The 13,252-nt window shown below is 43.8% G+C and overlaps 1 protein-coding gene across 2 annotated transcripts in view; it reads right to left on the reverse strand.

Moving 5' to 3' along the window:
* LOC119449561 (E3 ubiquitin-protein ligase MYCBP2-like) overlaps positions 1 to 13,252 on the reverse strand; it is a 208,031-nt gene that overhangs the window by 13,817 nt on the left and 180,962 nt on the right. For both annotated transcript variants that reach the window (XM_049665301.1, XM_037712753.2), the window contains exons 67-75: positions 12,254 to 12,625; positions 11,593 to 11,712; positions 11,348 to 11,458; positions 7,597 to 7,725; positions 7,039 to 7,174; positions 6,194 to 6,294; positions 5,611 to 5,796; positions 4,870 to 4,977; positions 1,309 to 1,518 (exon numbers count right to left, since the gene is read on the reverse strand). In XM_049665301.1, coding sequence (XP_049521258.1) covers positions 1,309 to 1,518; positions 4,870 to 4,977; positions 5,611 to 5,796; positions 6,194 to 6,294; positions 7,039 to 7,174; positions 7,597 to 7,725; positions 11,348 to 11,458; positions 11,593 to 11,712; positions 12,254 to 12,625 — 1,473 coding nt within the window. The remainder of the gene's footprint in view (positions 1 to 1,308; positions 1,519 to 4,869; positions 4,978 to 5,610; positions 5,797 to 6,193; positions 6,295 to 7,038; positions 7,175 to 7,596; positions 7,726 to 11,347; positions 11,459 to 11,592; positions 11,713 to 12,253; positions 12,626 to 13,252) is intronic.

Here is a 13,252-nt window from a genome sequence, read left to right on the forward strand (position 1 = left end):
CTGCGGTCTGCTACACCGAGGCTGCTGCGGGGTGCTGCCACGAGTCCACTGGCTAAGCGCACTGCGGCTCGCTGAGGACAACCGCGTGTGGCTTACGTTTAGTGCATCGTAGGAATCAAAATCGGAAGTCCTGACATCTACGTTAACATCCAAAATAAAATTTGAACTGCGCGCCACGGTGACAGTGTAAGGCGGAGCGTTGTGGCCCCGCCCCACTCTGCCGTAGCCTTCGCAGTGCAAGGCATAGAAGAAGGAACGGAAGCACAGCGGAGGCCATGTTTGATCGTCAATAACTCTGCTTCCACTGAATGCATTGAAGTACTTCTTGCGGCACAGTATTTCTAAAATAGCCTATTTTCACTTCAAATGCCTTTCTCCACTTCGATAAAACGTGGTTCAGGGCCCCTTTAAAAGAGGTAACGCTCCTCCAAGAATTATTTTTTAAATGTTTGTACTAGAGATTTAAAAATCCACCCACTTATAGAGCCTTTCAAACACATTTCAAATATGTTATCAGTTTTATAGTTCTTGAGTTATGTCCTACACAATGGCAAAATATAATGATTTTGCAGGCACTTTCTTGTGCAATAAATTTTCGCAAGAAGCTTTGTGCTGTAGCTTATTTAGCTCTTTATAAACCGAAAAGTGCCTATATCTATCTAAACAGGGTGTACAATTACTGGAACTATGAAAAACCTCCAGTACTAGGTTGTGTAATGGGAAGACAGCACACATGATGCAAAATTATCTCGGCACGCCCATTCTTCCACATGCGTCAGATTACCTCTAAAACAGGGTGCGCAGGCTGTGTATGCGCTCAGCCGCGCTGACAGCCATGCGCAGCCAGGCCGCACTAAAAGAGAAAATGCGCGCCAACCTGCCCCGAGGTTTAACTGTAGTCATTTTTGCATTGTCATAAAGATGACAAGAGTAAGCTTTATGACACCACAAAAAAGAAAATAATCTGTAACATTAACTATTCTTTCGATACATCAACTTAAACCTATTAGTATTTTGAAAGATGGTCAAAACCAATAGTAAAGCACAAGGAAGGTATGATGCATTTATTGATTGAAACCTTTGTAACACTTCAACATGCTTTCATAACTTCCACATTTACTTGAAATATTAACGAATTGCCCTTTGTACTATTGAACTTAAAATGCATCAAGTACTTTCAATATTCATATCGTCATATCTTCTACAATACACTAGGACAGTGGCATTCTGGGTAGATGTGCCAGTAATGTGGCATTAATGTCAAGTCTGAAGCTTTGAGTTATCACCAACTAAAAGGAGTCCACTTACCTTCTTGCACTTGAAGCAAACATAGTAGGCATAGCGCTCCATAGCAAATCCAGCTGGGTTGTCGTAAAAGCGAGCACCAGGTACGGTGATGGCCTCAGCTCTGTGCAGCCCTTCATACTCCAGCCTCATAAGGGCTTTGCGTTTGACATCCTCAAAGAGCGCACGAATAGGCTCCAGAAGATCCTTCAACACTGCATGCTCCATGGGGGCCTGAAAGAAAAGAAAAAGGTAAGAAAAAAAGGAAGTAAGAGTCATCCTCCCTTTGACCTCTTTGAGAATTTGGTTTCACTCGGTGTCACATCGAATAAACAGAGTCACTGAAGCCAAGGAACATTACTGCTTTTTTAAAGGAGACTTCTGACGAAACATTTTTGAAAAGATTGGAGATGAAGTAAGACAGTGCTAAATTAATTAAAAGCTCCAATCCCACTACTGTGGCCAGCATTCGTATACTGGAATAGACCAGGTCTAGAGCATACAGACATACACATTAAAGCTCCGTTCCCACTACTGTGGCCAGCATTCGTATACTGGAATAGACCAGAAGGTCTAGAGCGCACAGACATACACATTAATGCCAAAGACAGCAGTGAAGAGGATAGTGCATCCTGCAGCTCAATTAGTGCAGCACCACATGCAACATCTAGAGATTGTGTGTTCTGTGCTCACAGGTTGCACACTTTCTTGCTTAGTATTCTCTGCTTAATATTCTTCCTTGACTAATAAGAAAATTTCTCTCTGTCATTTTTTTTTTGTCTTCTGTGAGTGCTGATCTCTTGGGTGGAGAATTCACCTGACAAGGTCCTCATCTTCCTTGGATCGTCTAGTGACACATCCTAGTGTTACCATATTTACTTGAGTAAGACCTGCACGCCCACTTTGGAGTGCAAGAATATGTAAAAGAAACTTTCACTAAGCGTCACGCACATGCCCGTATATGGAGCCTCCGAGATTGCACTGGTGCGGCACTGCAATCTCGGAGGTCACACCCATGTGCAAGTTCATTTCCACAAACTGCTACTAGACGACATTAATTACTGTTCGCGATCATGCAGCAGCGGCATATCGTGCTTCCATTGGCTGTGCTGAGACATGCTATTTAGCAGGTTTAGCTGCATCATGCTTTCGTGCGCATTAAAAGGGCAATGCTGTAAGAAGTGTGTGCATGGATTCTTAATGGGTGGTATGCAGTTTCGTTCGAGACTTGTCAAGAATTTCACGGTGACAGGAGTTTGAAACAGTAATGGACGGTGTGGAGGATGACCAGATTTGGGAGAGTGTCGATGAGGCGAGCTCATCAAATGATGAGGGCAGCTGAAGTGACAAGCTTGACTGAATAAACGTGATCATAATCGGCTGCTAGTGGACACATTATTCTGCATAACAGTCCGAGTGCAGTTTGAGCTTCAGTGAGTAGCCGGAAGCCGGCCTCGTGCAAGACCTGCACACTGTAAAAAATAAAAAAATAAAGAGTGTGGGCCTTACAAAAGTAAATATGGTATTCACGCAGTGGAGCCAACCCTTTAACTGCTGAGAATTTTCAGCCAAGTTATTACATCCAAGTGAGTGGGCTGGATACCTAACTGCAGTGGCAGTGACTCAAGGACAGAAACAAAGTGATCTGAAACACAAGGTTCCTGAAAAACTTAGACATGTACAGTGCAGTCCACTTATAATGATATCAAGAAGAACAAGAAATTCGATCACTATAACTGATGATCGCTATATCTGGACCACCGTAAAGAAAGCTGCCCAACATACCTTTGTAGCTCCAAAACCAACTTTGTCACTTGCGATAAAAAATCAACGTTGTAGAAAGTAGGCTGTGAAGAATACGTTTATTTATACCTCTAAACAGCGTGTGAAGCGTTAGGCACGCTGAAATAGTCCGAAATCTGCACTTGCTTTCGAGGAAGTTTCAGGTTTACAACCGTAGTGCGCATCGCGTCCAGCTGTTGTGCGAATACTAGTGGCTATAATTTAGCATGCATGAAATCAATGAGCAACTCAATCAACGACAGTGCACTTCGGGTGAGCATCCAGGTTGGTGTCAAAGACGGGCCATTGTCAATCTTGTCATCACTGCTGCTGCTGTCGTCGCCTGTGTTGCACAATGCTGCCGTCTGTCACGAAAACGATCGTCCGTTGGCATGGCCACAGATTCTAGCCTTCATGATCGTGGCACTCCCTGTTTTCAGAATTGTCAATATCATCAACTGCGTGAGCTTGTACTTCTTTGAGTTCAACAAAATTTGCAGCTTCGTCTCAAGTGACAAAGCTTTGTGCTTTGTCGGCACACCTACCACTTCCGCGGCGCGTTTCTGCACTCGTGGATGTAGAAAGAGAGCGCAGGCGCCATTTGCTTCTCATTTCTTTTAGAGCGCAGCTCTTAGGCGCCATTCCTACGGCGAGGGTTGGCGTTGTCACTTGTCTCCGTGGGAGACGCACCCACGCGTCTCCCACGTGCTGGCCACAGGTGCTGGCTCTCACAATCGCTAGATTAGCGAGGCAGTCATGCCACACTTTGCTCCGTTTGCAACGTGCTGCACGAGACAGATTGTCGACGCTAGCCAATATATAGCGAAATGAAAACACGTATAGAGCTGCACTTAAATTTCGCGTTAGGGAGTATTGTAATTGTCAGTTAATTTTGTTCTTTTTTTCTCTGGACGCTCGCACGACACGGACGCGAAGCAGCTGGCACCATCTTGTGGCACGCAGCGCCAACTTGCGATGCTCTCCTTAGCTTTCGCAATCGGCGCGCGAATGGCATGCGCTGTGTAGTAATGGCGGCAGATACGAACTCACGTAGGCAAACTTTTCGCCCCATCTCGGTTAAGGCGAACTTAGCAACGCAAATTTCACTATTACTCTCCATGGAAAACACCGCCCAGAAGGCAAAATTTCGATCGTTATATCAGATATGCGGCGAGTAACATATCGTTATATATGTTTTTTTTTTCTAATAGCTCTAATGCACATGTTGATACTCTGAAGTTGACTAATCGTTATAACCAATAAATCATTATATGTGCCATCGTTATAAGTCGACTGCACCGTACATCTGTAATGCAAACGTTGTTGGTAACTTCGCTTTTATTGAAATGGTGTCTGTTCTAAGAAAAAAAAAAGCTACAATACGACAATTACCACTGTGAAACTCCCTGCATTATCACCAGATCGACAAGACCACTGTCGACAAGACCAGATTGACAAGACCACCACAAGGCATGAGTGCAAAAAAAGAGTAACAGTACAAGACAGAGCAGCAAGGAGAGCTGATGTGGACTTTGGGTAGGGCAGATGCCTCGTTCATTGGATGGTTGTGCTCTATTGGTATTCCCAAATGAACGAAACACATCTGGCTACTGTCGCCTTGTTAGGTAGCAGCACCACTGCCATAATAAGATTTCTCAGATTTAAGAGGCAGCTGCAAGTCTTGAGGCAAGCTTATGCATTTTTCGTTCTTTAGATGCTGGCAAAACTTACTCCCACAGCAAGGCACAATGTGCAGCTATCTCAGTGCATTTCAGCGAGTAACGTAGCAGCAGTGAAGCTCACCTTGCAGATGGGACAGAGGGAGAAGCCAAAAGTGATCCTTGGTCCCGACCATCCTCGTGATAGCACAGTCTTGCAGCAGTGGTAGTGGAAAACATGGCCACAGGAAAGCTGCAATGTAAGCACACGACAACCACAGAACGGAAGCTTGGAGGGCGAAAGGAAGAAAAAGGCAACAAAAACTAGTAGCATGTTATTGGTGACAGGGATACTACAAGACAGGATCGATCAATAAATAAATAAATTAATCAATCAATCAATCACTTTTTTTTGCAGCAAGATACACTCTGCAATGATGTGTAGCCATGCGAAGCCCAGATCATGATCAAGAAAAGCAAGATAAAACGCTTATTGTACGGTACCCAATGAATCTTCAAGAAAAATTATGATAAAAAAAATGGGGGGGGGGGGGGGGTGTTCATGAAACGCAAAACATTTATCACACACAATAATGATGGCCCTCTCTACAGATATAATCTCATTGTGCATCTTCACCCACACAGAGGCATCACTTCCAGCCCAATGTAACTGTTGCTACTAGAGTGTAGCCTAAGGCTCATACAAGAATCGGTGGCTTGGCTAGACGAACTACAACAATAAGTAGCTCACACCCTTGGCACTCTGTAAATGATGACCAACATTGCCGTTACTTGGCTAAAGCATAATGTGATGGCACCATTTTCGTAGGCGACCACAGCAGCTTTGGCACACCATGCAGTCATAGTACTAGACAAACTGACGCACCTGCACCGCTGGAGCACAGGAGAGGGCCTCAGAAAAGCAGATCATACACATGTCATCGGCATCTTGGCGCAGCCCTTTGGTAGCACCACAGCCATGGAGGCATGGCAGACAGGTGGTCTCGCCTCGAATACCATTGCACAGGTGACCACAAGGATGAGTCTTGGAACAAGCATTAGCAGCATGCTCCTACAAGAGAGCATCACATTCTTCATGTCTGTACTTACTACTTACAGATGCTCCTAACTCAATATTGGATAATTTGCAATTCAAGTTAACATAAGAAGCTTTCAAGTTTTCGAAATGTGAACAAGTGTGTGCACAAATTCCATACTCTTCCAATGCACAGCCAATTCAAATGCCTGAAAGAAAGCTAGCCGTTTATGATAAAAACCAAAGGATCTTTTATTTAAAATAATTTATGGTGATTTAGCACAGCTCCAAGGCAATGTGAATGTCCCAAGTCCTTCAACTACCTGCAAGAAATTTAACAAATTCTGATGTCCTCGTTGTTTCTACTGCAACAATGCCCTTGAAATCCATGTGCAACTGAAATAACTAAATCAGTATGGCTAGAATGCCTCACCCGACAGTCTGCACAAGTGGCTGCTGCTGAGAGAAGTCCAGTTGCACCAGGGGCCCCGCAAAAGCGACAAATTCCAGCTGTAGGCACCGATGTTGACTTTTCTATAAAAAAGAAGAAAGTATGCGATACAGCCCCTCTCTTTCTGCCCACAAGATGCACCTTAACTCAGTATTTTGTAAGGTCCCTAGATAAAAAAAAGTTTTCAAGGTAGCGTCATTCATTGTTCTTGCCGCCGTCCTCCTCACTCCCGCGCTTACTCTCTCTTTTGTTCTTTCGCATCTGTGATTGGCGTATTGCTTGCACGTGATGTTTTAAATAGCTAGCGGTGATATATCTAACATTTAAGGTTCAAAACTAGTGTGCATGTGCCAGTCAGCCCGTGGGATTCTTGCTGGAACGAAAGGCGTAGTCGTATCCAGACATCAGATGCTAATCGAGAGTGTAACATGGCATATGGATAAAAAGGCACATGCCACTGTACTATTATAGGCCCTATACACCGTCTCAGAAATTCAGCGCATCTCTGTGGAAGCTACAGGCACCTCAGCCAATGAGGCAGGCAAACACATCAAAACGTATTTGTCTGCGCTTTGTCGTCTGCTACCGACGCCGTCATTAACGCCATTAATGTCTGCATCGCTACTCTCCGAAGCATCTGCTGTTGTGCAACAGTGCAAAAATACAATGCAAGAGCAGACATTCAAACTATATTTTCCTTGTGCAAGCATCTGCATTCCCACGCCTCACAGCTTGGCTCTGCTAAATGCAGCTTATGAGACAGAGCATAGTTCACTCAGGCCAACTTTTTTTTAGAGCGCAACATAGCCCGCGCCAAAATTCCATACCTCGCGAATTCTCCCGAAACTCCACCATGGCCTTGAGTGTCTTGGAGTCAGCTAATGCCATCACCCAGAAGAGCTTGGTCCGACCACAGCCTTCGTGCAGGTCTACCTTGATGGCTTCTTCTTCCTCCTTGAACACCTGGACATTAGCAATGACAACGACAAAAGAATGTAGCTGCAGCTTACTCATGGCGTCATATGCTGCACAGGGTGTACTGCACGCTACAGCACAGAAAGTTCATTGCAAGTGCTCAAGGAGGTGCTATAATTCCCAATAGAAACATTCAGAAATATGATTTGCACAAAACATAGTCATAAGAGTTACATTTTGTAAATATTGCATTTCTGCAGACTATGGTTCAATGCTTATAGAGCCTGACACCACCCACTACTTGTATCCAACAACTGACCTTCTTAAACCTCATTAACATATCTGTACAGATCACATACTATTAAGAAACTGCAATTGGGAGACTACAGGTGCAGTCACAAAACTGCTCTGAAGTAAAAAGCACATGATGACAACCAGAAGAAAAGCCCATTTTTCTGTACAATGCTGACCTGGCGTTGGTGTGTTTTTGTCCTGCGGTGAAGGTGCAAGAAGCGATCGCAGTCTGCACAAACATTTCCACACACGTTGCACAGGATGATAGCAGGGGTTTCTCCATCATCGTGGTTGTCACATGTTGGCTGGAGAAATGAGACAGCAAGGGTAAACAGAATCAAAATGCATGCAATATATTTTAATATGCACAGGCACGATTACCCTAAACAATAAGTCTGTCTCAATAAAACTAATGCTTATCAAAGACATACAAAGGGGTGCTGAAAAGTTCCTGGCTTTGCCACTTTGCACTTAGAATTCAAAAGTAAACATGGTACCACGTAAAAGCTTGATATATTGTTAGGAAGCAATGGTGAAAATATGAGATGTGTCTGATTTTCATAACTATTTTAATTTCAGATAGAACGTGAGATGGCAGAGGCACAAGCAAGTTTCACGTCTGTGGAGTTACAGGGTGTCACAAAATTTTTGTTTTTCCAGGAAGAGTCTGCAAAGAACATTCAGACTGAAATGCCACAAACATTAGAGGAGAAGTGCCCTTCCTACAGTACAGTAAAAACCTGGGTTTCTCATTTCAAGACAGGGCATTTTGCCATTAGCAACAAGCGATGCTGTCTTTAGGATAGGCGAATATCCGCCAAAAAAATAGCCCAGTTACTGGACATCTCCCGGGAACGTGTTGGTTTCATTACTACCAATATCCTACACATGCGCAAGCTTTCAGCAAAGTGGGTGCCAAAATGTTTGAACAGTGAACAGAAAGAGGCACGAGTGGAGGCATCCAGAGCTGCTTTGGCCCATTTAAATGATACAAAGGATTTTTGGATAGGTTAGTGATTGAGGATGAAAGCTGGCTTTTATGACCCAGAAACCAAGGAACAGTCAAAGGAATGGCGTCACAGTGGGTCCCCATGACCGAAAAAGTTCTGCACCCAGAAATTGGCCAAAAAAGTCAAGAACCCATTTTCTGGGTCAAAGACAGCGTTCTTTTGGTGAACTACCTGCCTCAGGGCAGTAGTATAACCGGAGAGTACTATGCCAGCCTCCTGGAGCAGTTGAAGAAGGCAGTAAAGATGAAACGCCGGGAAAAGTTGACCAAAGGGATCCTTGTGTTGCAGGACAATGCACCTTCGCACACGTCCAAAGTTGTGGCTACTAGACTGAAGACCCTGGGTTTCCAATTGGTCCACTGTCCCCCCTATTCACCTGACCTGACACCTTCCGACTACCATCTGTTTCCTAACCTGAAGGGTTGCCATTTTGATGACATTGTTGCTGTCAAATAAGCTGCTGAGAGCTGGTTTGATGACTTATCACAAGATTTTTTTCTTGAATGAACTAGAAAAGCTGAAGCAACAATGCAATAAGTGCATCAGTCTGAGGGGGGAATATGTAAATGTGTACTTTTAAAACTTTGATTCTATTCTTTCTGTGCAAAGCCAGGAACTTTTCAGCACCCCCTCGTACATATCTGTTACACAATGCACATACATCTGAGAGTGCTGTTACAATGAGTGCTAATGGCCCTTGAACGGTACAATCTATTCTGCAAAGTCTGTTTGTGCTTACCAAGAGCCATGGATCTTCAAGCTTCATTATAATAAAGTCACTATGGGCACAAATATCCCCCTGTTATGTCCAATACAGAAAACTTCCATTATTTTGACGACTCCAGCTAATTCAATTTTTCAATTAATTTGATCACAACTTAAGGTCCTGCCCAGCACTTATACATTTCTATGGGCCAAAACTAACATCATTTCTATCCCAAGATTGACCTTCACCGGAAAATTTGAACCTGACTGGTCGGCACAGGCATGCCTGACCCCCATGGTGGCCCCAATGGTGGCCCCAAAGGTGGCCCTAATGGGTCTAGTGTCTGTCTTGGCAGAGTTAGGGGACAGTGAATGTGTCCAACACATGTCATCTCCCATCGAATATGCCAATTTAGGTCACCACTAGTAAGATTTTCAAGTGAAAACAGTAACTCACAATGAATTATTACAGTATTTACACAATTTTAATGTGTGCCTTCTTGTCCAAAAAGTGCCTGTGTGGTACAATCAGATACGAGACCAAAACTGTGTTTTAACAGTCTACCATCTGAGCCAGTCTAGCCAGAGTCATGACCACTGCCATCACAAGATGGCGACGGTACAAGTTTTCACATAGCATGACAATGATGCAAACCTTTCAGCATGATTATGAAAGCTCATTCAAAAGATAAGCTATTTTGCATGCTAACCTAGTGGCAATATGTTCCGTCACATTATTTTGGTGTTCTAGGTACTTACATGCATGACAGGATAAACTAGCAAAATGGTTAGCCTAGGCATGGACACACCATTCAATTTGCGACTGTTGCGGAGTGTTTTGATAAATACAAAATGTCACACACGCTGTGAACTGTATGGAGGACAACATGTTGTGGTCCATTGACAGCGTTAGAGTCCTATATGAGAGTGATGACAATGGATATTAGGTGTAAATAAATTTCCATTCTGCGAAGGTTTAGTTAGCTCGTTTCATCTTTTCTTGATGCCAAAATTGGTGGCACACTGCCGTTTTTTGTTAAAAATCCGGTGTGCATTAAATTTATTGTTTGTTTAGAAGCAATAATTTCCTTTACTCGTTAGTTTTCTGCTTTGAACCCATAAAAAGTGGGTGCGTGTACGATTCGGGGGCACGTTAGAATTGGGAAATGCTGCCAAATGTATCAGCGGTGTGTTTTGGGATTTTTCCTGGTTCTTGTTGAATTATAACCACTGGATAATTCGAAGAATAAAATTGGTCCCGTATGGAATCAGCTAGTGCAAGACAGGGGTAATTGGAGATCGCAGGGCCTTGGTCCTGCAGTGGACATAAATATAGGCTGATGATGATGATCTGTGTCTGTAGTGGTCATACTGTATTAATTACTGTAAAAACTACAATAAAAATGTACATGCAATGTTTATTTATGTGGCACTTTGGATTTGTTCCTTGTATATTATTTTCATAACCCAAACTTCTTAGGAGTTCATTCGTGCACACAGTCAGAGTTATAGTACTAGTTCCAAAGTAATGTACAATGAAAGCACTTACTATTACTAGCATTGAGTGCTGCTATGAAGCCTGAAAACAAGTGAAGTTTCCCAAGATCTGCAAGTCGCACATATTCGTTGATCTGTAAGTTACCTGCCCTTAACTCTTCGAAAACAATGCCAAGTGGAGCTACAAAGAATACACATGCTCAAGGAAGATTGCTGTGACCTGCACAGGACGTACAAGCATATTTCCCATTGTACAACATTCTGGCACATGTACTAGTATGCAGATTTTCATGGTACAGTAGACTTCCGTTATTTCGACTCCAGTTAATTCGATCCCGACCGAAGGTCCTGGCTGGCGCCCATTCTGTTATTTCGATTTAAAAATTGGCCTTCACCGAATAATTCGAACTTGACTTGTCAGTTTCGCCGCACTACAGCTGTGTTATGCAGTGAAGCATACCAAGCATGAAAAGGGGCCACTGTTATGGGTCATTTCTTAATTATACAGGCATGCACGCGCAGTCTCCAGTGATAGTACGAGCAACTAGATGCCTAATAAGCCTACTGGCAGCCATTCAGATGTTTTTGACGTTGCTGTGATGATTTGAGCCCTCGTTTTGCTTGCCATGCATGTCTCGTATCATCATCATCAGCCTATCCTGTTCAGCAAGTATGAAAAGCCAAAGTTCCTAGCCACTTCCTGCTAAAGCCTCACCCTGGGAGGAGCCTGTAGCCCATCGCCACGGCCTTTGGCCCACTGGCCCGATGAGAGCTTCTCGACGTGCTCCTGGTCGAGAACACACAGAGAGGCCAGTGCCAGCCACAGCTGCGCAGATTAAAAAAAAAAAAAAAGGAAGCAATGTTAAGGGAATTAGGAGAAAGTAGAGGCAAGAAAAACAAAAAGCAAATATGGGAGCCCCAGTGTACAGCATTAGCACAATAAGCAGCAGCAGGTCATACCGTTGGTGTTTTGAGGCATTCCACAGGTGCCCTGTATTTCTCAGCTAGCTTGGTCAGGTTGAGGATGTTTTCAGCAATGGCTCCTTTGGTCACCCTGGCCCAGGCTTCTGTAAGCTTACCCTGCAAGAGCAGAAGCATGCTTCAAACTGGGCAAGCAGGCTTCACGCCCTCCATTGGTGGTAGCGGTGCTTTTATATTTTGTATCATATGCAATAAGGTGTTACAACCAAATGAAGCCAACAGAACACAGTTGAAAGGATGTTCCACATACACTGCCATGGCCATGAGTGGCACTAGCTAACAGTCCGCAGCGCCACAAATCTACACGGATACTCCGGCACAAATTAAGTACACTTACAGAAGTACTGAAGAAAGTGGCCGGGAGGATGGCCACTGCAGTAGCTTAGTGGTAGAGCATTGCACGCACAATGTATAAAATGTGGATTTGGCTCCAAACTGCAAAAAATTGTCTTTTCGTCCACTTTCATTTCTCTTTTCCTTATTATTTCTACATTTCATTAAAATTAAGTTTATTTACCTTATCATTCCTAGGCTTCAATTGGTTGTCTCTTGACAAAAATTGAGCCCCTTGGTCCGCCTTTTATTCATCACGCAATTAAGCGTGTCAGCTACTTCAATTAAAGAAACTTCCTGTACTCACAGCTGCCATGTCTCTGAGAAGCTGCACAATGCCTTGAGCAAGCTTTCTGGCGGTGGTGCCGCGCAACCACCACCGAGCTCCCAGGTAGTCCCTTGGGTGGATGGCCGTGGCCAGTGTGGTGGCCTGTGACCGACCCCCCTTGGATCGTGCCTGCAGAGTCAGTGCCTTTGCCACACATGCCAGCAGAACATCTAGTAAGCCCACTCGGTGTATGTCCAAAGGAGCCACGCCTTCGACAGTGTCAGCATCGGGACTGGCGCTGCTGCTTGGAGGTAAGCCGTACTCGCTGGGCGGCAAGTTAAGCACGCCGAGTACCGCAGCTAGTGTAAGTGGAGGAACTTCAGGAAGCACTCGTCGCAGCAGGCTGGTCACCTGTGGATACAACATGATTCTGTAACGCAAGAGTCCTATCTAACAAGATAGTCAACGCGACTGGTAGCATACATTCTGAAACATTGAGTGTGCAACACGGTACTGTACTTTCTTGAACATACTTGAGCACTAGAGATTATGCTGGAATGCACAATGAGTCATGAATAAATATCCGGCACACATGATCCATTGTTCAGATCGCAATGACTTACGATTACAGTGGAATCTCGTTGATACAATTCTGCATAATACGTTTCTTTTTCTTTTACCGATAATACGATTTGGTCGGATAATGCATTGAATGATTCGATTTTCATATTATATGCTTTATTTTCTGGTTCCCGTGAAGATCGTATCAACGAGATTCCACTGTACGCTCACCACTTTTGTTGAGTTTTGAGAGTTGTTTTTCACCCAATAAAGAGTTAAATTATTACCTAGCATTTTTGGCAGTTATATTTTTCACTGTCACTACAACTTGAAATACTGTAGAACTTAGATTCTGCTTTGTGAAGACTGATGCCATCCAGTGAAGATATTGCTTGGAAATTGTGATCGTAGCCACTGGGACAGACACTCTGACTTGATTCCACAACAGAGAGAAACTACTCTAATAGTAGTAGTAAT

This window comes from Dermacentor silvarum, chromosome 4, assembly GCF_013339745.2.
Source record: "Dermacentor silvarum isolate Dsil-2018 chromosome 4, BIME_Dsil_1.4, whole genome shotgun sequence".
NCBI lineage: Eukaryota > Metazoa > Arthropoda > Arachnida > Ixodida > Ixodidae > Dermacentor > Dermacentor silvarum.